The following is a 27875-nucleotide window of genomic DNA, read 5'->3' as shown; positions in this document are numbered from 1 at the left end:
AAGTCAGGGACCAGAATTCTCATCCCTACCGGAATAAAAGCTTAGCTCCTGTAACAGGTAAAAACTCCTGCAGGTTGGCAGCGATGCTCCCTGCACTTGCTGAAGAACACCAACCAGCACTCATGTAATACACAAAGTTACTGGAATGTTCTCCAAGTATTCTGACATCATATATTTTAATTCATTTTTCCTGTTCCAGTGTCATTTTAATGCTAGAATACATTAACAAGTTCTGAAAAAGCCAATTCTTCACTGAATAAGCGATTCGTTCTTGTTGTTTTTATGGCTTTTCATTTCATCAAATATTTACTAGAAAAGAGATGGTCACATTACATAACTTCACCTCATTTCAGCAGCTGATGGAAACATGATGTGCCAGACATGATTAATTGTGAAGACAATTGAAAATGTATTCAAACTTTAAAAAGGAAAATTCAGTGCTGTTTTTAAGAGCCCATGGGTCCTTCGGCCTGTTATACCACAATTTTGCATTTTCAACAGTCTGTGTGCCAGCACCAATAACAAGCATGGTACAGTCAGAGGGAGAGGAATTAATTAGCTCCCTGGAATGTACTGTGAAGATCCTGGAGCCTGGAGATAAAACCACTGCATCAAGAGTGTTTCTCAAACACATGCATTTCTGCAAGAGATCCAGACTTTGAATAATTTCTTTGATAAAAAGAGAAAAAAATATCCCTATGAAAATAAAGTTTCAGCAAGGTATTCCTCCTTAGAGAGAAGTTATGCAGTAGAATAAAGTCACATAAAATCACAACAACCATTCATAAGGGAGAAATTACTTGACCAAAACATTCTTAAACAATTCAGATGAAATATATAAATAATTGTATTGTCAAGATGACAAAGCTTTTACTGTGATGAAAGTACCATCATAGGAACATCACAGAAGTTAAAAATATATCACATTTGAGTCCTTTAATTCAAGGACCAGTTTGAAAATGATAGCATGTCACAATCCACCCCAAGCATTACGTAAAGAAGTTGGCATCACATTTCTCCCATAAGGTGTGTACTTAGCAAAGTATTGTTTAACCAAATCACAGATCTTCATCCCATTGAGCAAGTCTTCAACATTTTGTTGACAGCCCTCACTTATTCTGTTTTGATTATATGAATGTAAAAATCTATAGTAATGTAAAACGCTCAGTTGTTAGGCGAAGGTCTATATAAAGCAGCAGCGTACAGGTTGCTGAAATAAAATGTGTCAAACAGAACTGCGATCAAAAAAACAAGAAAATCTGCAATTGTAATTTCTACAGATGTACAGTTCGAGCTGAAAAGAATAGTTTCAGTGGAATCACACAAAAGTCAGTTTTCTTCTAGAGTAAAGAAAAGCACTACGAGTCTAATGATATGTTAATAATTGAACTACTGTACTGTAATGCAGACTACACTGTTCAACAGAGTTAAAGGTTCAGTTATTAATGTTATTATCATTTTTGTTCTCACAGCAGAGAATGAGTGAATGAGTGTTTACTTCATCAGTGGATTTTTTTTTTTTTCTAGATGCCATGAAGGAATATTTGCTAAATCATAATCAGCCTCATCTACTGATCATGTAAAAGAAACATCTGCTTTTTTGGAGTTAGAAGTGGAAAAAACGTAAAATGGGTATGAAACAATCTGCACTTGCTGACTAGCACTAAACGTTTGGCAAAAAAAGTTTCAATCAATGGACTACCTCATAAGGTCTGTAAAGGGGAATGAATGAGTGAATGAATGAATGAATGAATGAATGAAACTTTATTAATCGCAGAGGGCAATTCTGCTAGATCGCAGCAACATAGGATGTATAACACACATACACACGTACAAAACAGAAAAAAAATATTTCAGTTAAATTAAGATGTATTTATCTGGAATATATTATACACATATATTCAAGATAAAGAATGACATGTTCATTCCTGAGGCAAAGTATGTGCAAATTTGACAATGTAACTTAGTAAGTATTCACAAATTTAAAAAGATAAATTGGACAATTTAGTAAATATGTAAATTATTTACATACACACAAACTACAAGACAACCAACTAAGGGATTTTTCCGAATCAGGTAGCAGAGTATGTCGGTATGCCATGGGTGGTAGAAATGACATAAAAGTAGAAACCTTAGTTACAGAAAAACCTAAATAGCACTGAAATTTCATAAAATGAAAAACGTAAATAGCACTAAAATTGCGTATCATACAGCAGCAATGAACAATCACAGACACCGCGTACTTGGTACGGTGTACAGTTATAAATATATCAACTTGAGCAATTGGGCGAATTTCCATCGGGTCTCTCCAATGTGTATTTCTATTGGCGGAGAAAGAAAAGGCGGAATACTTTGATTGGTCCGTTAGAAATCCCGAAAATACATGTTGTGGAATATATATCTAATGTAAACCGCGTAATAACGCTTGTCTCATGTTGGAGATTTCCAAGGCAGAACAATAATGTCGAAACGCGAAGAAGCAACGGTTTACGTTTCATCGGAATGTAAGTCTATCGATTTATTTGCCGTCGCAGCGAGAACGCTGCCAATCGCCACTCAGGGCCCCTCGGTTGCTAGGAAGATTATGTTAATATATGCAATGCAGCCATCTCTGCAGCTACCATTCTGAGGTAAGAACTACTTGTACTTTTGCATTAAAAATACTAAAATTCGAGAGTACGTTCGCGCCAGACCCAAAGTTCCGCCGCCAAGTTGTCTTTTTGTAAGTATCTGTTTGGGATTCGCGAGGCCACGGCGCTTTGGTTAAGTGGCAAGAATATGCGGCTTTACTCGGCTCTCTTCTAAGGCGGTTGTTGTTGTTTAGTCCCACCCAAAATGGAGAGTCTCCTTCCTTGTTCTGCTGCAGACTCAGGGCTGGGCTCAACTCGAAGGGGGGACGGGTGGGTCTATTCCGCACATTTGGGGCTTGAACGAAATGCGCGGGCCCGCGCTGCACGAGGGGCCGCGGCGGTATGCCGTGCTCCCCGGGGCTCGCCGTTCGTGGACGGGGGCCGGCGCGCTGCCGCTTTTACCCCGCGTGAAGCGGCTCGCCGGTGCGCTGAGCTCCCGGCTTTCCGCGGCTCTCGGTTGTGTGGTATGGTCCGGTTGGGACTCGGAACCTGCGGGGTCAGAGCAGGGGGGATGGGGCTACGGGATTCGGTGGCTCGCCGGTGTGCGTGGACGAGCCCGAGAGCGGGCGCTGCTTTCCGCGGCGAGCGGGCGCTCTTAGCGTCGCCGACTCGGCGACTGTCGGCTCCGGACCCCCGTGCAGCGGGGCTCGTCCGCACGGTGGCAGCGCCGCGTCCGCGAGACCCCCGCTCGGCCGCGAGCAGAGCCAGGCCGCCACCCGCTGCTGCGGATGGCTGAATGGATGGATCATGGATGGAGACACAGTCCCCGTTCCCTCGACATGATGATCATGATGGCCCACAAATAATCCCACCACGATCCATAATGGACCCCCCAGCTTCCCACTCATTTATAACTGGAAGTTAATCATCAGCCCGTTTCCCTCCCTTCCTCCTCCACTCTCTGATTCCACGTCCTGCAGCCCTGGTACATGTAACATAGTTGCAGTAAGTGAAGGGTCACTTTATTATCAACAACAGCTCTTTCCAAGGTCGCTTACAACTATATTTAATGACCAACTTCACAGGAATTGCCTGTTTATGCACCAGGGAGGGTGTTCTACCACATCAGTGCTGGGACAAGGCCAAGGGCCAAGGGTACTGCAGCGGGAGGGGAGTGGGATTCGAACCTAGGACCTTCAGATCACGGGGCGCTCTCTTCTAATCCTTAGACTTCTGCTATATAAAGATATTAACAGCTCAGTTTTTTTTTTTTTTTTAATTCAGATTATTGCAGCCTCACCTCCTGCGTTTCCTCCCTGACAAGCGGCATGTCAACAATTTGCACATTTTGCGTGTTAGTCACAGCCTTCTTGATCTACATGTTGCCATTTACACATTAATAATATAAGCCCACAGACTCTTGACCCCGTGTCCTCCCTGCGCTTTCGCCAGCCGTATTTGCGGCGCAATCAGGTGAAGGTGGCGACAGGTCTGTTCCGCGGGCCTGGTGAGAAGTTGCCATGGAGACCAAGCAGGAGGCTTCACCAGTGTGGAACCAGGCGCCAAGCAATGAGCCTGCCGGTGCCACGCAGGTCTGTGCTTCATTCGTTTCACGACTGTAGGTTTTTCTTCTCACTCTGCCATCATGAACTGTGGCTTTTGCTTCTCTCTGCTGATGACAGCGTTTGTAATAAAAGTGCAACGCTGGACTTAGCGATTTAACTCGTTGATTGCAAATAGCTTCTCATTTTCAAAATGATTTTGCTTCAGCTACATTTGACCTGTAGGTGTTATGGCAGAGCTCCCATGAGCAGGCTTCCTTAGTGCGTGTAAGATTGAGCAGACTTCGGGTTGGCTGGGAATGATCTGCAGGTACATTTTGAGGGCGGCACCGTGGCCCAGATCGTGTACGGTGGGGATCAGCCGGAACGTGGACAACAGCAGGTGGTCTACGCCGATGGCAGCTCGTACACCTCAGTTGAGTCCTCGGAGCACACGCTGGTCTACATCCATCCGGCCGATGGCACACAGGTGGGTCTGGGGGACAGACGGATGCCTACCACATCAGCACCGTCTCTCCAAGGTAAAACATCATACCTGACGTCACTGCGTCTCTCTCGCTCTCTTTCTGCAGGCTGTATTTGCTGACCAACCACAGGTGGCTTACATACAACAGGATGGAACGACCCAGCAGGTGAGATCCCAGGCCCCGAAAAGCCCCTGGCTGCCGTTAATGTAGAGGAGTTCAAACAAGGAAAAGATGATATACTGGAACTGGGTTCATTTTCTGTTTGGTGTGTTTAGGTGACCGTGTTGCTTCCAAGCGGTCAAAACATGAATACTGCTAACCTGCACGTGCTGAGTAATGTTGCAGAGGCACCCCCAACTATCCTGGAGCCTGTTCCACAGGTGAGAGCAGTACCTGGGATGGGAGGTTGGAAGTGCATGGTTTAGTGTGGTCAGGCTTGTCCCAAACAAGAATGAAAAGTCAACTAGGAACAGCCAGGAAGTGTTATTGATTAAACACCTTTTGGAATAAATTATTGGGCATATTCATGTTTAGGTTAAGCGAGAATTCGTGGCACATTGTGATTTTTATTTATTTCTTTATTTATTTTTTACATGATATGTTATGCCGGGATTATGATCTGTGGTCTTTAGAGATGTCCTGTTTTGGGAGTTACAGTGCTTTGCCCATTCTTTCTTGCCAAGGGGGCACTGTCTGTTTCCAGCACACCCCTGCCCACCTTAGCTAGCGTGGGGGATCCCTCTGCCAGCCCCCTTGGTGCCACAGACTCTACTGTGGACTCGGAAGATGAAGAAGAGGACGAGGAAGGGGATGATTCGGAGCTCGATGACTGGGAGTCTGGACCTCGGCAGCCTTTCACCCCTCAGAACCTTTGTGAGTTGCATCAAAGTACATTTTCTTCAGTTTTGTTCGCTGTACAGTGAGCACATCCTTTGTGCTGCCTCTCTGCAGTTGAGACCAAAAGCAAAATGTGTCAAATGTAAAGGCAAAATTTGGAACGCAGTGCCATTTCTTTCCTCAGTTAATCCTTCATATCTGTGAAGTGATGGCCTAACATTTTTTCATCCTCTAACTCATCCATTTTAATTACTCTACCCTCATGCCCTCACTTTTTCACACCTTTTATAAAGAAGTGGTCATTGTATGGTATACAGAGACATAAAAAATGCAGTCTTACATCTTAGCCTCTCCCTTTTTCATGCAATCTTTAAAAATACTTACTAATTTTCTGGTTATTCTGTGTCTGGATGTACAGGGTGTGAGGAGTGTAACAATGCCAACCCGTCTGTGTGCTTGAAGCACGGGCCCCTGCACCCCATCCCTAATCGCCCGGTGCTGTCCAAAGCTCGAGCCAGCTTGCCTCTGGTCCTCTATATTGACCGCTTCTTGGGTGGGGTTTACTCCAAGCGCCGCATCCCCAAACGTACACAGTTTGGGCCTGTGGAGGGCCCAATGGTACGGCAAAGCGAGCTGAAGGATGGCTATATCCACCTCAAGGCAAGTGGCCCTGCTCTCATGGCCCCTGAACTCTAACGTTAGCTTCTGCTTAGAGAGCAAGAATGTACATTAAACCAAGAAATGCATGGAAAAGTTTAAATGTCAAACTGGGTGGCAGGTAAACCTTCGCCTGGTTCAAATTCTTTCTTAAAAATACGTAGCTTGAGTAAGGTTACTTTCCCTCTATGGCCCGGTAAAAATAGCATGATGTATGAAACAAAGTAAATTATAGATTATATATTAAGAATAGTAAATTTAAGTGTAAACATGTAGGTGCTGAAACCAGTTGAATGTGGTGAAAGAAACAAAAGGTATGACAACTATACCACAGAAGATGGTAGAACCTGTTACATCGCATCTAGTCCTCATTCCAGCCACTGATGCTCTTCCCACAGCTTTCTCTCTTACGGCTCCATCTTCCACTTTGCTAGTTCCTTTCGGTTATGTCTGTTACAAGCACATAATTTTTAAACAGCCGAATAAGCTGTTCAGAATCAGTCTTGATATACTGTCGCCATGTTACTGAGAAATTGTCATGAAACCTTCACTCTGGTGGAATATTTAGGACACACCCACTTCAGTCACATCAAATTACACTGATAGTACAATCTTATGAAACATGGTACCAACTAATAATAATGAATTTGCGAAAGAGAGCTTTATGTATAAAGGTTAGAATAATATTTTTTGGATCATTTTGAGTGAACCTGAGTCTGTCTGGAAAGGATTACCTTTTTTTTTTTTTTTTAACATAATAGATGGAGGGAACAGCTTCTTCAGTATCTGGACCTACATCTTCCAGATGGGTTTTTATGAACAAATTTGGTTTGGATAAAGAGGGAATGATGCTCATGGTTCGATCTGCAGTATAAATGGGGAAGAAGCTGGACATTTCTTTTGACCTCATTCCAAACCACAGGTGTGCAAGCTGGATTCAGCTAAAGAGCGGGAGAAGACTGAGGACTTGTGGCTGGACCTGTCTGATGAGGAGCGCTGCAACTGGCTGATGTTTGTCCGACCCGCACAGAACCATCTGGAACAGAACCTGGTAGCATATCAGTATGGCCCAGACATCTTTTATACCACAATCAAGAACATCCAGCCCAAGCAGGAGCTTAAGGTGGGCCTGATGTCCTCAGGGACTCTTTTTACCTGCCCGCATACTTCTCCTTACTGTATACTGAAGTGATGTTCTTATCTAGAGATACTCTAGTTTTAATGTATGTTGTAATATCTTTACCAGTAATTGAGAACTAATGTAACCTTTGCCCAGGTGTGGTATGCTGCATCTTATGCAGAGTTTGTCAACCAGAAGATCCATGATGTTACAGATGAAGAGAGAAAAGGTATTTGTTTGTTTCCCCTTTTCTCTTTAATGTGAAGGAAGCTATGTTTGAATATGCCTCGGTTGTATGAACTCACTGTGGCCTGTGGCACTTGTTCCCTGCTCCCATATCCTCCTCTGCATCTCTCTGTGATCCAGTCCTAAGGGAGCAGGAGAAGAATTGGCCGTGTTACGAGTGCAACCGGCGCTTCATGAGCTCCGAGCAACTTCAACAGCACCTTAATATGCACGATGACAAGCTGGATTTTGTCAGCAGGTGAGCCTTGGAGTTGTTTAACAGGACCTGCATTCCATGCATTCACATAGCGAGAACATCTTCGCATGTGGGCAGAACAGTTGGTGAGGATGGTGGCAGCAGGTAAATGGGGTAGCAGGTGAAGAACATAGACTTGTAACCCCGAGGACTATGGTTCAGGTCCTAAGTGGGCCCTTACTGTCATGCATAATTGTTCCAGTGTAAATTTCTGGTCGTAGAATGGATGAAATAATGTGTTCGGATAAAGCAACGATGTTGGTGATAAACATAGACTGAGTACAGGAAATGTTTTGTAACCAGGTCCGCCAGTCTGATCAATAGTGAATGATTTCTCTGTTTATTGGGCTAATTTCAGGGCAAGGGGTCGCAGTCGAGGCAGGGGTAGGAAGCGATTTGGGACAGGGCGCCGTCCAGGGCGGCCACCGAAATTCATGCGCCTGGACACGCCAGCAGAAAGCAGTGAGGATAAAACAAAGGTACATAACGTTTCATGAGCAGCTTATTGAGCTGCTACCATGTGCCTGTTTTAGTTTGCCTGACGCTCTCTGCTGGCTGCTTGTGTGTTGCAGGATGTGCTCGCCTATCCCGGGAAGGGCGTGTTCTCAGACGCTGTAGAAGGGACTTTGAATGGTTTGAAGAGCGTGGAGCTGCCTGCTGAGGCAGGGGTTACGGACGCAACCAACCAGGTGGAAACCCAGACGACCCATTCAGGGACTCCATCTGATGGCGAGTCTGCCGCACCCATGGACCCTCCACCCCCTGCCACAGGAGTTTCCGAGCCCGTGAAGAGTGACCCATCGCTGGGGAGCCAACTGGACTCCCACCTGACGCACCAGGACATGCGGAGGGCCAAGAGGATACGGGTAAGACAGGGTCTCTGTCAGTGTCGCATAGTTCAGTGCCCCTAGGGACTTCTCGCTTTGCCTTGACCTCTGTGTTTTTCTGTTTCTCTCACTCTGCACTCCTTCTAAAGATGGATTTGCAGGTAGGCTGGGTCTGGAGGACAGTGTGCGATGCAACGCACTGTGTACTAGCGTGTCATACTGGGCAACAGTTCTAGCAGTATAGTGGATTACCTTCAGTTTTTAGCCACACCTGTTTTGCAGGCTTTCTTTGCATGTGCTTGTGTCTTATTTTCTGTGTAGCAGTCGTTAAGTGTTTTTTCACTGTGCTGTTCTAGAATGCGGCGCTTCAGCACCTGTTCATCAGGAAGACCTTTCGACCTTTCAAGTGCTCACAGTGCGGCAAGGCCTTCCGCGAGAAGGACAAGCTGGACCAGCACCTTCGATTTCACGGCCGTGACGGCACCTGCCCGCTCACCTGCCACGTGTGCAACAAGGGCTTCCTCAGCAGCGCCGCCCTGGATGACCACTTGCACCTACATGCTGAACAGAGGACCTACTCCTGCCTCTTCTGCACCGACTCTTTCGACCGACTGGACTTGCTTAAGGAACACGTAGGCATCCATGTGGTAGACGGATGCTTCTCCTGTCCCACGTGCAAGAAGACCTTCACGGACTTCATCCAGGTCAGACACACGGCTCTTTTCTACCTTCTTATCAGGGTTTGCGCAGCACTTAAATCTGTAGTTGTGTGACTAATGACACTGTTTGCATAGTAAGTCACACGGTCAGTCAATTAGTCACTAATTAAAAAATAACAAACCCGCAAACTTGTTTCTTAACGTCTAGATTTCCTGTTTGATACTTGTTCTACACCTCACAGAACAGTAGAACTAATAGTAGTAAAGCCATATCTTTGCTTTGACCTTTAGCCAGAATTTTTAGTTAGCAGGAATATTGTTTTTTTTTACATGATGGGGAATTAAAATGAGATCATTCTAAATTTGTAGAATAATGATTTTTAGAGTAATTGTGAAGTGTTTGCCAAAGCACTTTGAATGATTTATTTAAGTGAATGATTTTGTGTGCAATGTGTGAGAAAACGCAACAGTTTCAGGATATTTCCAGATGCCATGTGAATTCCAGGTTGGAGCCCCTGATGACCATTTCACTCTTTTGCAGGTGAAGAAACATGTCCGTAGCTTTCACTCAGAGAAGATCTTCCAGTGCACGGAGTGCGACAAGGCCTTCTGCCGGCCCGACAAGCTGCGGCTGCACATGCTCCGTCACTCGGACCGCAAGGACTTCCTGTGCTCCACTTGCGGGAAGCAGTTCAAGGTGAGGTATCAGAAAGAATCCCATGAATGCAAAGTTACATGTTTACGCCTCTAGTGTGCTGGGCTGCAAACGTAGTGGTTGAACGACTGGATAGCAGTAGGCATTGCCAATGCACACAGCGTTGTAGCCCGAATGCTGCTACTTTGACCCTCAGTAGGTGACCTGGCGTAACGCCTTTTGGTAATGTCTTTATAAAATAATATTTACTGGAGCAATTTAGGTCATGTTTTATAAAGCAATAAGCTAATGAATTAACAACCAGACTTTTTTTTTTTTTTTTTTTTGCATGATGAAGACGGCCATTATACCCTAATAAAGTGCGATTAGTTAATTCACTCTTAGCCGTACAAATGGGCTACTGTGTAAATCTAATCAATCATGATACCAACTGTCACTTTACCACTACCCAACCTCTCTCTGTAGAGGAAAGACAAGCTGCGGGAGCACATGCAGCGCATGCACAACCCAGAGCGGGAGGCCAAAAAAGCCGACCGCATCCATCGCTCGAAGACACTTAAGCAGAAAGTGCCCACCACGGACTTTGAGAGCTTCATGTTTAAGTGTCGGCTCTGCATGATGGGCTTTCGGCGCCGGGGCATGTTGGTAAGGGTCCTCTTCCCCTTAAAGGAGCGCAGGGATATGTAGGCGCTATGTGCATAATGTTGTGCCATCCTAGGTGACACTGCTATATGCACCGATCTATGTCACAACCGTGTCTCTGCAGGTAAATCATCTGTCCAAACGGCACCCGGAAATGCGGATCGATGAGGTGCCTGAGCTCACGCTGCCAATCATCAAACCCAACAGAGACTACTTCTGCCAGTACTGTGACAAGGTCTCTTTCTTTTCTCACCCTCAGCTGGACTTTCTCAAATGTATTTCTGGATTGGCATATTTTAGTAAAAAGCTCTATGTTGTGGGGACCCTCCCACAAACTGAGCGTCCTGCCCAGAGCCCTCAGTATGTAAAGGTCCTCCTACAAAATGATTGTGGGACTGCCAACACCATGTTTGGGATCTGCCTCAAGTTTTGGGCTGTACCACAAGACACGCTGGGACCTACCTTGGATTGTGCTCTGGGTTTTCAGTAAACCTGCCTCTGATTGTTCTTGAATGATTGAGACAATTTACATTTATTTGGTGGATACTTTTCTTAAAAGAGACATAAAGAAAGGTACATTTTGCAAAGATCTTTGGATAATCACACATTATTATCAATGCATAGCTTGTTTTTCGATTCTGCCATTTTTGTGGTACGCATTTGTCTACAGTATACAAGTGAAAGTAATATTAGTAAGAAAGTAAGTAATACTGCTCAACGAGATTAATACATGCATAGATGGTCACAGTAGAAGGTGCTGGACAAATGTAGGAATCTCTCAGGAAATTAAGTAAGAAGTAAATGTGGAAGAGATGGGCTTTGAGGCCATTTTCCATGCTGGGAGGGATTCAGCAGTTCTGAGGGAGAGAGGAGGTTTGTTCCACATGCTGGGGCAAGACCAAGAACTGATTGGGTTTCAACTTTGGGCCCCTTATGAGTGGAACCAGCAAATGGCCAGAAGTGGAGGAGCACAGTATGAGTTAAAAGCTGATGTTACAATTGTCAGAGGTTCCTGAAACATTGGCTAATTTCTTCAGTGTGCTGGGAGAAGCAGGGACTTCAGTCAGTTGTTACTCTCAGGTCGATGGTCCAGCAGGAAGATGTCAGTCTTACTAGGACTTGTAGATGGTGATTATTTATCTAGTTGGAAACGTTGTGTTTTTCCCTTCATACCAATATCAGTGTGTGCTTCTCTGGCAGGTGTACAAAAGTGCCAGCAAGCGGAAGGCACATATCCTGAAGAACCATCCTGGAGCCGACCTGCCCCCCAGCATCCGCAAGCTGCGACCGGCTGGCCCTGGCGAGCCAGACCCCATGCTCAGCACCCACACCCAGCTGACAGGCACCATTGCCACGGCACCAGTCTGTTGCCCCCACTGTGCTAAGCAGTACAGCAGCAAGGTAAAAGCGCTCGTGCCCAAATTTTCTGTAGGCCTCCTTTACAACATGAGTCCGCTCCTGCTCTCACCTTTCCGCTGTACCATACTTTTTGCTTGCAGACAAAGATGGTGCAGCACATCCGGAAAAAGCACCCAGAGTTTGCACAGCTTGCCAACACCATCCAGGCACCCCTGACCACAACTGTGATCAGCAGCACGCCGGCAGTCCTCACTGACGGGAACACTGGGGAAGCAGTGGTGGTGAGGGACACACACACACACACACACACACGCGCGCACATATTGTCAGTACCGTCTATGGCTGAATTAATTGTTGTGTGTTTGTGTGTGCGTTTCTGTCCTAGACCACAGACCTTCTGACACAGGCTATGACAGAGCTGTCCCAGACTCTCACCACAGACTACCGCACACCCCAGGGGGATTATCAGCGCATCCAGTACATTCCCGTGTCACAGTCAGGGGGTGGGCTGGGTCAGCCGCAACACATCCAGTTGCAGGTGGTCCAGGTGGCACCGGTAAGGATTCTTCCTTTTGATGTGTCTACACATGAGATGACAGATTGAGGTGGAAAGAGCCCTGCTGTGTTTGTGCCTATAGGCATCCTCCCCCCACTCGCAGCACTCCACGGTAGATGTGAGCCAGCTGCACGACCCCCACAGCTACAGCCAGCACTCCATCCAGGTGCAGCACATCCAGGTAGCAGAGCCCACTGCCACTGTGCCAGGTGCTGCCCAGGTAACTAAACATGCTTAGCAAGAGTTTCCAGATTGTCATTAACAATTTTAAACATGTTGCTATTTACTAGCTCTTAAAAGAAGTACATCTAATGTGAAAAATGTGAATTAATTGGAAAAACACAGGTACAGCTGCAGTAGAGCGGTTAACAAGTATAAAAGCTCTAGCAGGTTAAGGTAGAAAATACGCCACACCTCCTGTTCATCTATGTGAACTCAAAGTGCCCACATTGAACTGAAACTGTTTTTCCAATAGGTGGCTGGTCAACCACTCAGTCCCTCATCCCAGCAGGCAGCCCAGGAGCTGAGCCCTGCCCAGCTGACCCCAGTGACCCTTGCCCAGGGCCAGGCCCTACAGACACCTTCCTCTCAACAAGGGGCAGTGCAGCATGCCTATCTACCTGGGAACTGGAACTATAGGAGCTATCGTGAGTGCTGCCCCTCGCACTGATGGCCTTGATTGGCCTTTTCTGTATCGCAGCCTCTCAGCTGTGTGAATGACTCTCGTCTGTTGTTCCTCTCAGCCTCGGAGATTCAGATGATGGCCTTACCTCATGCGCAGTATGTTATTGCAGAGACAGGGGCTCCGGTAACTTCTGGAAACACCAGCCAAGTGAAGACGGTGAGTTGCTCCAGTGTGTTGGGTTGAGGAAAGGGCTGGAGGGATGAGAAAAATCTCAAGAAGCAGCAGGTGATGTACTTACGGAGGTTCATTAAAGTTAGGTAGTCAAGGAATCCTGGGGTCTGAACTATTGTACCATGTGTACACTTAAGAAATGTACTTTAATTACACGACTTGAGCAGACATGTACTATAACTGGGCTGAAGTGTGACATTACGGGCCATGTAATTCACAGATCAGCAAAGAGATCAGCAGATAGCAGCATTGTAACATCTCAGGATGCACTGAATTCCACGTGCTTTTCGCCTTGTTTCCTTTCTTTACAGACACATTACGTCATCTCTGAGGGGCAAACGGAGCTGGATTCCAAACAGGCTGCTGTGGTGCAGAGTGCCAGTCAAGTCCATCCGGACCAGCTGGATCAGCAGCCGGCCGGTCAGCAAGCCACCACGCAGTACATCATCACCACCACCACCAATGGCAATGGTGCCAGCGAAGTGCACATCACAAAACCGTGACCTCAAGTCCCGCCCTCCGCCCTTCCCCCAACCCACTCTGCGTGCACACGCCCTTCAGGACCTGACTGTAGCATGCCACCCCTGCTCAAGGTTCCACTCACGCACAAAGACTTGGTTCCTCTCCCCAAAGAATGCGGAGGAGGAAGACCACAGCGTCACGAACCACAAGTCTAGAGTTTCATTATCGCCCAGCTGTAAGCTGCCAGGAACAGCAATTCAAGCGAATAACAGGAGAATAACTCTGGTTTCACGGAGGCTCACCTTAGGATTTGACAGATGAGTAGCCGTCTCACAAGCAGAAGAACCCAAGAAGAAAAGGGAAAAGAGATCAGATCACTGGGAAGTTTTGTTTAAGGTGCTGAGAAGAAAAGCTGATGGGAGCTACATGAAAATGTAGATAATTAGCTTACCGAGCTGTCAGTCTTCTCTTCCTGCTTACTTTTTAATTAGCTGAAGTGTAAATTTTTCGGAGCACGGATGGTTGGCAGGAATCCCCTTATTTTGAAATTGTTTAACACCCAATTTTAAATGTGTATTACAGTTACTTTGGCTCATTGAGGAGATTTGGTTGAATCAGTTTGACTCGATGTGCCCATATACACATCTTTATCAACTATTAAGTCCTTTCACAGAGAAATGTGACACTTCCAACAATACTGCAAAATAAACTGCTCAGATCTTTAGTAAACTCTTAGCAGGAAACCAAGACAAATTGCTAATGATAGAAATATCAGAATTCCACTTGTTTCCTAGTGAGGATCTGTTGCAGTGTAAATACGCCTGAAGAAAAAAGGAAACGAGGGAGGAAAAAAGAGCTTGTCACCTTACTAATGTCATTCTTTCAGATATGTTTCTCGCCCTGTAAAGTAGCATGGAAAACATGCTTCACAAACCAAAAGTAAACCTTGATTGGTCCAACCCAACAGTCGGTTCAGAGTGATTTGGATCTGATGGGAAGTGGTTAACGCCCAGGGCTGCGCTGGGATTAGTCTGCATCTGATTCAGTCTTCTAGTCCACTGCCACATGCCGCCTTCAGTCTGCCATCCTTCTTGGTGTCCAGCTGCGATTCTGTCTCGACCGCTCATTTTGGGAGCTCTCTTCTACTGAAAACCTAAGAACTGACAACACTGAATCATGAGGTGCTATCACACTTGATGGTTGTTGCAAATATGTAATGTGCTTCGAGGTTTTCTTTCATTTTGCCCTTGAGTAATGGTGCCCAGCATCCTTTATGCCCAAAAGGGAAAAAGTCTTTTTTTTTTTTTTTCTCCTCAGTATTTATATTTTCAAAGTATACTCTCAGAACATACTTGTACAATGTAAAAAAGCTATATTATTAAGAATGAAATAGTTTCATGTACAGAAATTCCCATTATTGTTTCCAGTGAAGCTGTCCTGTTGTCATTAGTGTGGGAAAATTAAAAATAGAAATCCTTTTATATCCATTTTTGCCGTGACTCATTTTCATCCTTTTGCCATATTAAAAGTGTTATTAATAGTGAAAAATATACATTTATCAAGTGTGCCAGGCTGTTCCCACTATCGGAGGAGGGGAACGTATTTGACGATCACTTTTCATTGATTATATGCTTCACCATCCTGTTACTCTTTCACCCCAATCTGAGCAAGGAGTTCCTGCTATATTTCAGAAATGCCCCTCAGTATGCACACGTGTGACCGATCCATGTGATGTAGGCAGTAACCCTGTGTTTGTATGCGAGCTCACATCGCAGCCTCGGCACCGTGCTGCTGCTGCTGCGGCGTGCGTGTGTGATTTTGGGACGGTTTGGGGCTCACGTGAGAGCAGCGCATGCTGTTTGACAAGGCACACTGGGTGACATTCCTGCACATGGGCTGAGCGAAGGGCGGGGCCAATGCTGAACAAATAATGAGCCCGGCATTCCACAAATAACTGAGGGCCCTTGGTGCGACGCTGGAAAGGTGACATGGCACCGGCGGAGACGTGACGAGGGGAGGGAACAGGTCGCACGGGCCGGAGCGGCCGCGCTTCCTCGGAGCCGTCCGGGCCGTGAGCGCTGGGAGTTTCTGGGTGCGAGTGAACACGCTGCCCGCTCCATGCCTTGGGGGGGTGCACCGGGAACCCCAGGCTTGGACCGCGGCGGGAACCAGGGGTGGTCAAACGGGGGAGCGGAGCAGGCAGGGTGCGGCGGCCGGGGGACCAGGCGCCCGTACGTCGCAGAGAGGACCGCACAAGATAACAACAGGTGAGGTTTGCGTCAGCCTGAAGGACCCCTAACCCCTGTTCTGGGGCTTGTGGGATAGCAGGCTGCCTGCTTTGGGGGGGGTCAGAGTGCAGCAAGGAAAGCCAAGGAGCATGGTTAGCTGAATGAGGTTCAGGTGGGAAAGCGGTCAACGCTCTGATTGACCGATGAGCACCAGCTTCTGCTCTCCGGCAGCACACCAGACTCCCGGCAGCAGTTCTGGCCGAATTTATCTATGGCAGAGGGTTGTCTCGCAAACAAGCCTTGAGATGTCAAGAGTGGAAAAAGAGCAGCTGTGGCATGTTTAGTGTGATAGGAAAGGAATGTGTTTCGTTCACTTATGTTTGAGTTGCTTTATCAGCCTGCCCCGGTGTTCTGGAGTAACCTTGTACTCCTCCAGCACAAGTACGTGTACCTTCCCGCTCTTCCCTAAAGCTCCCCCCTTCATCCGGGTATCGCGGTAAACCCCTGCGACGATGCCGCCGCTCCAGAGACTTCCTCTTTTTGTCAGGTTGGTAGACAGCAGGTGTGGAGAACAGCACGGTCACGTCCGTCTCAGTTTATTCGCCGGACTTCAAGAGTTTCCACGTCGCAGTGTACGGGCACCTTCCAACTGCAAAGCCCTCCCTCGTTCGGACACCTTAACCGAAATAAAAGGAACGCGGTGGCAAATCCCTCAAATTAAGGACTGCGATTGCTGTTGGAGAGCTAAAAACGTTGTCCCTCGCAATGTCGGAGAAGCTGCTGGCAGGCTAAGGACATGGTAAATTGGTGTATTTCTTTAGTTGCGCTGTATTTGCTGTAGTGCGCCAGGAGTCACCCTGAAGGTTCCCGGTTCAAATCTCCCTCCCACTGTAGTACTTTTTATCAGGATTGCTGCCCTCAACTAAAACAGTAAAAATACCCTGCTGCATGTAAAGGTCATTTTGATGAATGGAACTTGATTAATCCAAGTGGGTTCATCGTTCAAGAAGGTGCATAAGACACAGGATGGACAAATTCCGATACCCTCCTACCAGTTTAAAGGCTTTATGTGGTGGTGCTCATGAAGTTACGGTGCATCATGAACATTTACACCGTACGCGAGCTGGAGGGATCTTGGGCGAAATGGGTCCGGAAAAGGTGAGTTTTTCAGACCCTTCTTGAATGTAGACAGAGCTTCAGCAGTTCTGAGTGGGAGGGGAAGGTCATTCCATCACAACGGAGGCAGAACCGAGAACCTCAGAGCTTTACCTTTTGTGCGCGGGACCACCAAGCGAGCAGAAGTTGATGAGCGATGGGGTCCTGGTTGGGGTGTAGCGGTTGATCAAGACCTGCAGATATGTGGGAGGAGTTCTGTTGATGCATTTGTAGGCAATAACTAGGGTCTTGTGCGTACGCACACGGTACAGAGGTAGCGACCAAACCGACGCGAGTTAAACACACCGGTGTGTTTATACACGAGAGAGTGTGGCGTGAACGGCGGTGGTGCAAGGTGAAGTCTGATGACTGCTGATTGAAATGACTTCTGGTGATGCTCCTTGGAAAAGCGCGACAGGACCAGCCTGTTCCTGAAAGTGCTGCCGCGTTTGACCGAGGTGGCGTGCGGAGGATGCGAATTGTCCGTAACGAACCGGAGTTTTGGATTCTGTCTCGGTGTCACTTGACCAGGGAGCGCAGCCTCACTTCAAGGACTGCGTTAATGCTACCGCGCCAGCATTTCGGTGCAAAAACCAGTTCCAACCGACTGGCCCAACACCAGCGACACGCATGCTCCGAAGGACCTGAACCTCCTCAGGATGGAAAGGTGACCCTGTCCTTTCTTGAACAGGGTCTCAGTGTTGCATGTCCACTCCATCCAGCCTGTTGTACCTGAGGGCACCCCTGGACTCATATGTCCCTCCTACCACCAATTTCACTCCAGCACTTTTCACTGGGCACACTGAACCCTTGAAGTCCACCATCCCTCGCTTCCATTGACTTAGTCTTTTTCAGTGTTGAGCAGGGGGATGTTGGGTTGGCACCGCCGAGCAATTGCTGTCGCGTGAGAACTTCTGCAGATGATGTGACTTGGTGTTGTACCTAAAATCAGAGGTGTACGTGGTGAAGAGGAAAGGAGTCATAACTGTCCCTCGTGGGGCCCCCATCCTACACACAGCCTGCAGTCTGGACCCAGGACACAGCGGATGGGTCCACTTGCATAGACCAAAGCTTCTCTCCCAGCAGCCCAGGCTGTGTGGTGTTGAGCACGCTGCAGAAATCAAACGGCGTGATCCTCACGGTGCTGCTTGGCTTGTCCAGGTGGGACTAGACTGATGTATGGATGAGTGACCCAGTGAAAGTAGTGTATCAAGCAGTGTAAGTCTTTGGGTGCTCTGGTTTCCTCCCACAGTCCAAAGACATGCTGTTGAGGTTCCCCCATAGTGTGTGAGTGGCAGAGAGAGAGAGAGAGAGAGAGTGTTCCACTGATGTATGGATGAGTGACCCAGTGTAAATCACCACGGTGAATAAGGTGTGTGGGCTCATAACACTACATAGAGTTCATTGGAAGTCGCTTTGGAGAAAAGCGTCTGCTAAGTGAATGAATGTAAATAAATGTAGACTGTTGGCCAGGTAAATGATGATATCCCCCCAGTCCAGTGCGGTCCTAGTGCGCAAACTGGGGTGGCCTAGTGCAGTCCTCACTAGGACTTTAAGTTATGCTTGGACCAACCTTTCAAAGGTCTTCATGATAAAGTTTCTTGCCCTACAAAAAAAAAAGTTGTAGGAGAAAAATATGAAAGAGTGTGCTATTTTAAAAAAGGTAAATTATAAGAATAACTTGTTTTACATTACATCTAAGTGTAATGACTCGAAAAACAAGTAAACGTGTAGGGAAAGATGTTTCATAGGTTTGGATACACACAAACACAGTCTGAAACCGCTTGTCCCAAGTGGGGTCGCGGTGAACCAGAGCCTAATCCGGCAACACAGGGCGTAAGGCTGGAGGGAGAGGGGACGCACCCAGGATGGGACACCAGTCCATTGCAAGGCACCCCAAGCGGGACTCGAACCCCAGACCCACCAGAGAGCGGGACTCGGCCACCGCGCCCCCCCTTAAGTTCAGACACTTAGTTCTTATTATTTAAACGGTACGGTTGATCGCGTTGACTTTGACAGTTGATGTTCTTGCCAGAATTCCACTGCTAACCCTGTGCTTCATCTCTCCCCCTGCTCCATAAGCCCTGAGCTGAGGCTCTATCAGCAATGGGGTCCTGTGCTCCTGTTGAGTGCGCTGTGGGCCCTCTGCCAGGAGGACGTCCCCCTCTACCTCCCCGTCAACATGGACCGCGTACTGCAGAGGGTTCTGCTGGCGGGAGGCTCGTGCGCTGCGCTCGGGATCTGCGTCCTCTGCGTCCCAGTCCTGCTCCGCTTTTCCAGGCAGCCGGTTTCAGCGGATAACCTAACGGGACCCGGACCGGTAAGGACATCGCTAGTTCAGATCTCGGGAGGATCCCAGCCTTCGTGATTCCTAATCCAGCCAAAATTTCCCAAATTAACTCACTTATAAATATCAACCTGTATGCATGACTCTATTATTATTTCTTTTGGCTGATGCCTTTGCCTAAAGTGACATTAATGTGCTTAGAATGACTCCCCATCTGAAAAGCGGTGTAGTCTTACTGTAGTAATTCAGGGTAAGTACCTTCATCAAGGGTACTGTAACTGGAATAGATCTCGAAGCAGGAACCTTCAGACTGCAAGGAAAACGCCTTAGCCGCTATTCTAAGATTACGATGCCTTAACCGTCCCTAAGTAGCAGATGAGGTTCTGCCCTACATCCTCGGGGTAGTTAACGCTACAGCGTTGCTCCTTCCCCTGTCATTTCAGGAACAGGAGTCGGCCCCCCTGCTTACTGAGGAGGTTGTACGGGGGGTGGCGGCCCCCCAGGAAGCATGGTAAGTCATTCCGCAATCAGGGCTTTCGCTGCTGCTCATGGCAGCCTGGAGATATTTGGACTGCACTGTTCCGCACTGACCACGAGAGAGAGCCAAAACCCAACCGGGACTCAATCAGCGCTGCTCAGCTACTCACGTTTCACGGTGTACGTTTGGCTGATGCTTTTCTCCGAAGCGGGCGGCACGGTAGCACGGCAAGTAGTGCTGCTGCCTCGCAGTGTCTGGGTAGTGCGAGAGGATGTGGGTTCGATCCCCACTCAGTCTGCGTGGAGTCTGCGTGGAGTCTGTGTGGGTTTCCTCTGGGTGCTCTGGTTTCCTCCCACAGTCCAAAGACATGCTGTTCAGGTTCCCCCATAGTATGTGACTGGCAGAAAGAGTATGGCTGTATGTATAGATGAGTGAGCCATTGTAAGTAGTGTATCTAGCAGTGTAAGTCACCTTGGCCCTTACAAGGGTGCTGGTTCAAATCCCACCTCCTGCTTGTGGTACTTGCACAGGTTTGAGCCTCACCTCCACCTGTTGTACTGTTGAGCAGGGTGCTTGCCCTAAATTGCTCCAGTAAAATTCCCTAGCAGTATAAATGGGTATATAATAAGTACCTTAAAATCATAAGTCACTCCAGAGAAAAGTGTCACAGCTAATTGAGTAAATGTACGAGGCTGGAGATTTACTGGCAAAATCTGTGGCAGAAATGTTCGTCCTGCATTATTGGTCCCGATTGGTGACGTGAGCTGTTCCATCTTCTCATCCTTCAGTGCACCGGTGGAAATGAGTTCAGGTCTCCCTGTGTCCACCGGACATGCCCTGGTGGACAGCCTGCTGGTTTTCCTGCACTCGGAGTCCTTGGAGGAGCTCAGCGCAGGACGCATCCTGGAGCTTGCGGCTAAGCTGGAGGTCTGTCTGCTGGGGGTGGAGCTCGGATCTGAGCTGGTGACTGAGAATTATGAGCACAGCTCACCGCGTGTCCAAAAAAAAAAATGTCAAAATTATGTGGACAACACTTAGAATAATGAAATGAAACAACGGGCAGCAGGTGGCACAGCAATTACATCGTTTGCCGCCGCACCTGGGGTCTGCAGGTTTGAATCCCACCTCTTCGCATAATACCCTCGAGCAAGGTACTTACCCTGAATTACTCCGGTTAAAAAAAAAAAAAAAAAAAAAAAAAAAAAAGTTACCTGGATGTACACATCGGTAAATCATCATAATGACTTTGACATTCTAAGTAACTTTGGAGAAAAATGAGTGATCGAAATGTAAATGTAAGGCGCCAACCCATCCGACGCGGTCTTGCAGAGAGCGGACGAAGCCCTCCGGAGAGGGACAGCTGTCGATACGCTGCCCCGGTGGGGAAGTAAGGATGGCCAGACTCTGGCTAGAAGACTCAGGGGTGTCGGCACCTATCTGCAGCAGAGGTGAGCTTCCTCACGCATGGACATCAAGGCCACGGACCCCCAGCTGGCCCCCACTGACACCGGCTCTGTTAGGGCGAGGCTTCTACGCACCCTGGGGCAGACCCGCGGGCAGTGCGAGGACAGCGAGCGGGACGTCGTGCTCGGGCTGGAGCTCTGTTGGGAAGAGCTGGAGAAGATGCACCGCCGCATCGCTGTTCCTGGTGGGACAGCGGGAGACCTGGATGTCAGGGAGGTGCTGAAGGAAGTGCAGGTGAGGTTCTGGGGATGGGGGGGCGGGGACACACTGGAGATGAGATCGGGCAAGTTTTCTTTTTTTTTTTTTTTTTTTTTCCCCCTTTAAATAAAAACTACGAGCCGTTGCCTGCGTCCAACTCTGCGTTCTCGTCAGGGTCTGTCCGCGGAGCTGAGGCAGCGCAGAGAGCGGCTGCAGCTCTGTCAATCCCACCTGGCGGACACTACACGCGTCCTGCAGGTGAGACCTTCCCTCTCCCCCCCCCCCCCCCCCCCCCCCCTTCCACCCACAGGGCATCGAACCCAGACACCCTGACCTTCCGGTCCGTTGCGTTGCAGGAACTGAGTCGCAACCGGAGGGAACTGGAACGGCAAGCTGGAAGCCCGACAGATCCCCTCTGGACGGAGCGCCTCCTGCAGGCCAGCGCTGCGCAGGTGCACAGATGTCTCCGGTGTCCCGTCCCACGGCTCTGCAGTAGGGACTGCGCTTGTCCCCATTACTCTTCAGCTGTTCGCTTTTGAATTCACCTCCCTTTAAAGATGACCGATCGCCCCTGCCCCGCCCCCACAACACCAGTCTACATTGCAAAAGGAGGTTGACTTTTTCTGAAATGAATCGGTTGGACCAACTCGGTGTTGTCCCCCACCCCCTCGCCCCACAGAATGAAGAGATCCGCTCTAAGTTCCTGTCTCTGGAAAGCATCGCAGACTGTCTGCGGACACACCTGGAGGGCCTCCGGGTTCAAGGCCGGGACTCTGCATCCTCAACCTGCCCCCCAACTCCGGTTGAAACCCCCCCGGCAGAGCTGTCTCCGCCTCCCAGTCCCTCTCCGACGTCCCGATCCTTGATTCCGGCGCTGGACTGCCTGTGCGGCTCTGTGAGACGGAGATGAAATTTGCTTCCCGCAGTTCTTGACCTTCGCCGCAGTTTGAAGATGCTCTGCCTCCTGGAGAGGAAATGTGCCGCTGACTTTGTATTTAACTATTCGTACAGGTAAACGAGCGTAATAAATATTTTGGTTTTTACAGAAATGGACGTCTTCCTTTTAAATATTTCTGAAACATTTTCGGTTTTTCCTCCCCCCCCCATTTTCCATTCAGTTTAGTTAGATTAAGGATACTTTTGGCTTAAGTTTGTATTATAAGTCAGTTTTTAGAAAAATATTCCACATTGAAATGAGCAAATTTTGGTGAATTTTGGCATCGGGTTCCAAGCACCACGAATTCCAGCACCTTTCAAGATCGGATGCTTTCTGGAACATCTTGGTACCTTCTAGAATCTTCCAATGTCTGTACGATCCCGTGGCTAATAGTGACACTTCAGAAGAACTAGTGGTATTTTGGTAATCGGTAAACATTAATCATAACACAAAAATCCACATAGCGACGAACTTTGAAACACTGTTGCAATTACTCTTATAGTGGAAGAGAATTAACCGCTGTGGCCATCCTCATATACACAGGGGGAACGTCAGCTGTAGACCATAGTGGTAAAATACATTTCCTTGCCAAATATATAAGACGAGTCAACCTGCATTCCATAACCTGATAAGAACTGGATTGTGGTTTAACAAGAAAACAGCGGAGGAGAAATTGAACATTCAAGATGTTGACTGGGGAGCAGAACTAAGTTCTTGTACCACCAGGGGGGGGCAGTACATCAAAGATTGCAAAAAACTGGTCAACACTCAGCATCTGCATGAATTATTTGGTTGCTATGATGTGACTGACATCATACTTTAAAGATATTGCATTTACATTTACTCACTTAGCAGATGCTTTTCTCCAAAGTGACTTCCAATGAACTCTACGTAGTGTTATCAGCCCACACACCTTATTCACCGTGGTGACTTACACTGCTGGATACACTACTTACGCTGGGTCACTCATCCATACGTCAGCGGAACGCACATGCTCTCTCTGTCACTCAAACACTATGGGCGAACTTGAACAGCGTGTCTTTGGAATGTGGGAGGAAACCAGAGCACCCGGAGGAAACCCTCACAGACATGGGGAGAGGTATTAGGTATGTGGTGAGGGCTGCCTTTGGTGAAAGAGATCTGGACGTGGGCAAAAGAACGGTGCCGAGTTTCTACAAATCATTCCAACGCAAAACTTCGTAGAAGTGGTTTCTCGGGAGCTTTTCCGGACTCTCGTTTGAATTATGTCGGCTTCGCCATATGCGGACCTGCTTATGTCAGATGTTTGTTGCACCACTTTGTCTTCCTGTCCACATATAGATAGCCGGTCTGTGGTTCTCATCTGTCTCCTGGCTGCTTCCCCACAAATTACCTTCTCCCATGTGAGGGTTTGTGAACAGGGCAGGTGGGGCTGTGGTTGGAGGGGGGCGTTTGCCATTGGTATAGATGGGAAAAGTCCACTGGGAGCCTAATCCTCCTTTATGCTGATTTCATATTGGCTTAGAGCCACGGCTTCCAAAAAAGGTCTTAGTTGTGTGTGTCACTGTGTGTTTAGCACCAGGGTACCCCCTTCGAAACTGAGGGTTGCGAGGGTGGCTGGACTGCGGTCGCCTGTCACTTGTGCCACTGTTTGACGGTTGATCGCAGTCACGAGTTTAGTTAACTGGGGGGGGGGTTGGCGCTATGCTGTTCACACAAGCTTGTGAGTGGGTTGCGACACAGCAAGATCCTGTTAATGTGAATCTCTAAAATGGGACTGATCACACTGTGCAGCCTTGCGTCCGGAGAAGGTGTGTGTGCACATGATGTACATTTACATTCATTCATTTAGCTGATGCTTTTCTCCGGAGTGACTTACAGTGTTAAGGTCCCAGTCATTACAAGCTTACAATCATTTACCCATTTATACAGCTGGGTGATTTTACTGGAGCGAAAGGTACTACAGGCAGAGGGTGGGGATCGAACCTGCAACCTTTGGGTCCAAAAAGCAGTAGCTCTAACCACTGCGTTACCAGCTGTCCCATGGAAGGGTGTTTTGGGACATGTACCTGTCACCCTGCTTCAGACAGTAGCCTAGAGTACACACACACACTGTCTGAACCGCTTGTCCCATGCAGGGGGGCGGGGAGTCAGAGCCTAACCCGGTAACACAGGGCGTAAGGCCGGAGGGGAAGGGGACACACCCAGGACGGGATGCCAGTCCGTCGCAAGGCACCCGAACCGGGACTCGAACCCCAGACCTACCGGAGAGCAGGACCCAGTCCAACCCAGGCCAACCCGCTGCACCACCGCGCCCCCCCCTAGCCCAGAGTAACAGAAGGGATATGGACATATGAACTAAAGTCTCAGAGTCCAGGTCACAACAAGCCCCTCGGGTCAAAAGCAGCGAATGCGAGGAAGAGGAGGATGGTGGGATGGGAGGCTTTGCAAGCGGGCGGTCCGGCGAACGGAGCCGGAACGTTCGGAGCAGAAACGCAAACCAACTTTTTAAAAAAAAAAACCCTTCAGTTGTTCGAGTTTTGGCATGCTCCCTGCATCACTCCGGACGCATTTTGATTGGAGAGTCCGCTTTAATTGCGAGATTAGGGCCCAGAGCCCAGCGCTCATTAAGTGGGGGATTCTGGGAAAGAGAGGGGACAGCTGCAGCGCCGAAACAAAAAGCTCGAGGCAAGAAGCACAGATGTAGGCAATTAGTAACGCGGTGGACGTGGGGGTTGGGGGGTTGGGGGGGCAAAGGTCCATAAACTTGCACACCAATCGTGGGCGACCCTCTCGTTCCCTGGGGCAGCGCTTTGGTGAAGTAAAATGGAATAAAGTAAAGACAATGCGCCGATCAAACAGGCTCCAGATGCAGCCCAGGGCGAAAGCGGAGCTGAACGTACGGCGCGACCCTTCGTCAGTAGCTTAAAATTACGGTTCGAAATAGCCGTAGCCGCTCCCAGCCGAATGCGAACGAAAGCCGGGCAAACGCGCACCTTAAACGCGCACGCTGTAAACCTGCGTTTCTCTCGCTCTGTAGAAATGAACGGGAATAAAAGCTACGAAGGACACTTTCCCACCGAGGAATGTTTGAATCGCTGGAGAAACCCGTGTTTTACAGCAGTGTAAATCTGGCATGTGCAATTTTAAGTGGGGAAATAAAATCATTTTTTTTTCCATCAGTGTGTGTCAGTAAATGGGGGCATGGTGGTTGAACTGAGTCCTGCTCTCCAGTAGGTCTGGGGTTCAAATCCCGCTTGGGGTGCCTTGCAATGGACTGGCATCCCATCCTGGGTGTGTCCCCTCCCCCTCCAGCCTTACACCCTGTGTTAGGCTTCAGCTCCCCATGACCCTGTATGGGACAAGTAGTGTTACAGTAATTTTCTTCTTACAGGGAGTACTGATGATCAGGGTTCTTCACTGCACACACACACATATAACAGCTGCTTGTCCCAAGCAGGGTCGTGGCGCACCAGAGCCTAACCTGGCAACACAGGGCACAAGGCTGGAGGGGGAGGGGACACACCCAGGGCAGGATGGCAGCCCATCAGAGGGCACCCCCAGCAGGGCTTGAACCCCAGACCCAGCACAGAGCAGGCCCCAGCCAAACCCCCTGTGCCACTGCACCCCCTGCTTAGTTGCTTCTTGCTTCCTAATTCACACCATCTCTCATGTAATTTGTCCTGCTCTCTGTCCTGCTTTGATTCATTTCACTGGTGTTTTTTTCCCTCAAAGTCAAACTAAAATGCTGAGTTCCTTACGATGTGATGTACTCATTTATGCAGCTGGGTGAGGTTTACCATACCAATTCAAGGTAAGCACCTTGCTCCAGGGTACAACAGCAGGGTACAACTTGGGCATTTCAAGTGCAAGGGAGCAGTCTGACCACTAGGCCAGACTAATGATTATTAATGATGAACTAATGATTATTAGTTATCCATCATCATTAATTTTTATTAATATTACCATTGTTAAATAATAATAATAATAATAATAATAATAATAATACTAGTTTAAGCAGCCCTTGTCTGATGTTTCTATAGGTCAGTATCCAGATGATGAGTTTGTACAGTGATGGCATTTTATTTTCAGTCATTTTGAATTTCACTGTCGCTTGAAGTTAAGAAAAATGTTGCAATGGAAAGTCTTTTAATTTATTGTAAGTACGCTGAAGATTTTACACAGTCTTGTCTAAGTAAATTGAAGTGCGTGCATTACATACACACACGCAGTCTGAAACCGCTTGTCCCAAGCAGGGTGACGGCAAACCGGAGCCTAACCCAGCAACATGGGGCATAATGCTGGAGGGGGAGGGGACACACCCAGGACAGGATGCCAGTCCGTCGCAGGGCACCCGAAGCGGGACTCGAACCCCAGACCCACCAGAAAGCACGGGGAGTCCTAACCCGCTGCGACACCCAAAGTGAAATGTAAATAGTTGGAAATAAGTTTCATGTTGGACTGGCAATCTGCATGCGGTACCTTGCCTTGCACCCTGTGTCTCCTGGATAAGCTCAGGATAGAGTGCGTAGAGTTTTTTTTATTGCTATAACTTTAGCTGTGGTTATTATAGAAACCAGCCCTGAAAAGTTAATTGATGTCTGTATTCAGTCCATCCAGTTTCAATAACCGCTTGTCCTCAACAGGGTCCTGGTGATCCGGAGCCTATCTGGGAAGCACCGGGTGCACGACTGAGGGGGGTACACTCTGGACGGGGCACCAGGCCATCGTAGGGAAGGTCTGTATTATTTATCTTTTATTGAATATGACTTGAATTTCCAAACAAATGTCCCCTCCCCCTTCAGCCTTACACCCTCTGGTGCCGGGTTAGGCTCCGGCTCGCCGCAACCCCACTTGGAGCAAGCGGTTTCAGTCAATGTGTGTGTGTTTGAGTTCCAAACAAATTGAGTTACGAACAGACTTTGGGTACCAGCTGTGTTTGTAAGTTGAGGAGCCCATGTAAAATGTAGTAAAATACCCTTCAGCTCAAGGAGAAAGTGATCTATTAGACACATGAATAGACTGATGTATGGATGAGTGACCCAGTGCAAGTAGTGTATCTAGCATTGTAAGTCTTTGGGTGCTCTGGTTTCCTCCCACACTCCAAAGACATGCTGTTCAGGTTCACCCATAGTGTGTGAGTGACAGAGAGAGTGTGTTCTCCTGGAGTATGGATGAGTAACCCAGTGCAAGTAGTGTATCTAGCATTGTAAGTCTTTGGGTGCTCTGGTTTCCTCCCACATTCCAAAGACATGCTGTTCAGGTTCACCCATAGTGTGTGAGTGACAGAGAGAGTGTGTTCTCCTGGAGTATGGATGAGTAACCCAGTGCAAGTAGTGTATCTAGCAGTGTAAGTCACCGCGGTGAACAAGGTGTGTGGGCTGGTAACGCTACATAGAGTTCATTGGAAGCCGCTTTGGAGAAAAGCATCAGCTAAAT

At 48.1% G+C, this 27875-nt stretch overlaps 2 protein-coding genes across 6 annotated transcripts; both read left to right on the top strand.

Moving 5' to 3' along the window:
• Window positions 1-2364: 2364 nt before the first annotated feature.
• Window positions 2365-15191, top strand: prdm10 (PR domain containing 10). 3 transcript variants are annotated; one of them, XM_029255852.1, is made up of 24 exons: window positions 2365-2504; window positions 4023-4162; window positions 4443-4601; window positions 4705-4764; window positions 4875-4979; window positions 5283-5472; window positions 5855-6096; window positions 7016-7216; window positions 7370-7442; window positions 7580-7697; window positions 8053-8173; window positions 8267-8560; window positions 8671-8682; window positions 8878-9225; window positions 9722-9877; window positions 10301-10480; window positions 10602-10712; window positions 11678-11878; window positions 11977-12117; window positions 12222-12392; window positions 12475-12612; window positions 12868-13039; window positions 13136-13233; window positions 13560-15191. In XM_029255852.1, the coding sequence occupies exons 2-24, from the start codon at window positions 4091-4093 to the stop codon at window positions 13749-13751; spliced, it is 3555 nt and encodes a 1184-aa protein (XP_029111685.1). In that variant the 5' UTR covers window positions 2365-2504; window positions 4023-4090; the 3' UTR covers window positions 13752-15191. The 3 variants fall into 3 exon arrangements, with proteins under 3 accessions (XP_029111685.1, XP_018618998.1, XP_029111686.1); XM_018763482.2 differs by lacking the exon at window positions 2365-2504 and adding an exon at window positions 2571-2630; XM_029255853.1 differs by lacking the exons at window positions 2365-2504; window positions 8671-8682 and adding an exon at window positions 2571-2630.
• A 486-nt stretch (window positions 15192-15677) lies between these two features.
• Window positions 15678-22565, top strand: LOC108941138 (uncharacterized). 3 transcript variants are annotated; one of them, XM_029255287.1, is made up of 9 exons: window positions 15678-15977; window positions 19176-19413; window positions 19824-19891; window positions 20647-20785; window positions 21188-21306; window positions 21379-21556; window positions 21695-21778; window positions 21877-21972; window positions 22200-22565. In XM_029255287.1, the coding sequence occupies exons 1-9, from the start codon at window positions 15829-15831 to the stop codon at window positions 22428-22430; spliced, it is 1302 nt and encodes a 433-aa protein (XP_029111120.1). In that variant the 5' UTR covers window positions 15678-15828; the 3' UTR covers window positions 22431-22565. The 3 variants fall into 3 exon arrangements, with proteins under 3 accessions (XP_029111120.1, XP_018619236.1, XP_018619246.1); XM_018763720.2 differs by lacking the exon at window positions 15678-15977 and adding an exon at window positions 16037-16379; XM_018763730.1 differs by lacking the exon at window positions 15678-15977 and adding an exon at window positions 16040-16485.
• The last annotated feature ends 5310 nt before the right edge of the window (window positions 22566-27875 follow it).

This window comes from Scleropages formosus, chromosome 10, assembly GCF_900964775.1.
Source record: "Scleropages formosus chromosome 10, fSclFor1.1, whole genome shotgun sequence".
Classification (NCBI taxonomy): Eukaryota; Metazoa; Chordata; class Actinopteri; order Osteoglossiformes; family Osteoglossidae; genus Scleropages; species Scleropages formosus.
The sequence above is the reverse complement of the archived record's forward strand: the minus strand, read 5'-3'. Positions and strand labels throughout refer to the sequence as shown.

Bases quoted from the DNA above. Each gene is read 5' to 3' on its own strand.
- prdm10 (XM_029255852.1), top strand. From the start codon at position 4,091: ATGGAGACCAAGCAGGAGGCTTCACCAGTGTGGAACCAGGCGCCAAGC. The intron at 9,878-10,300 runs GTGAGGTATCAG...CTCTCTCTGTAG, and splicing joins CTTGCGGGAAGCAGTTCAAG to AGGAAAGACAAGCTGCGGGA. The intron at 12,613-12,867 runs GTAACTAAACAT...TTTTTCCAATAG, and splicing joins CTGTGCCAGGTGCTGCCCAG to GTGGCTGGTCAACCACTCAG.
- LOC108941138 (XM_029255287.1), top strand. From the start codon at position 15,829: ATGCCTTGGGGGGGTGCACCGGGAACCCCAGGCTTGGACCGCGGCGGG. The intron at 20,786-21,187 runs GTCTGTCTGCTG...GCGGTCTTGCAG, and splicing joins AGCTTGCGGCTAAGCTGGAG to AGAGCGGACGAAGCCCTCCG. The intron at 21,973-22,199 runs GTGCACAGATGT...CTCGCCCCACAG, and splicing joins TGCAGGCCAGCGCTGCGCAG to AATGAAGAGATCCGCTCTAA.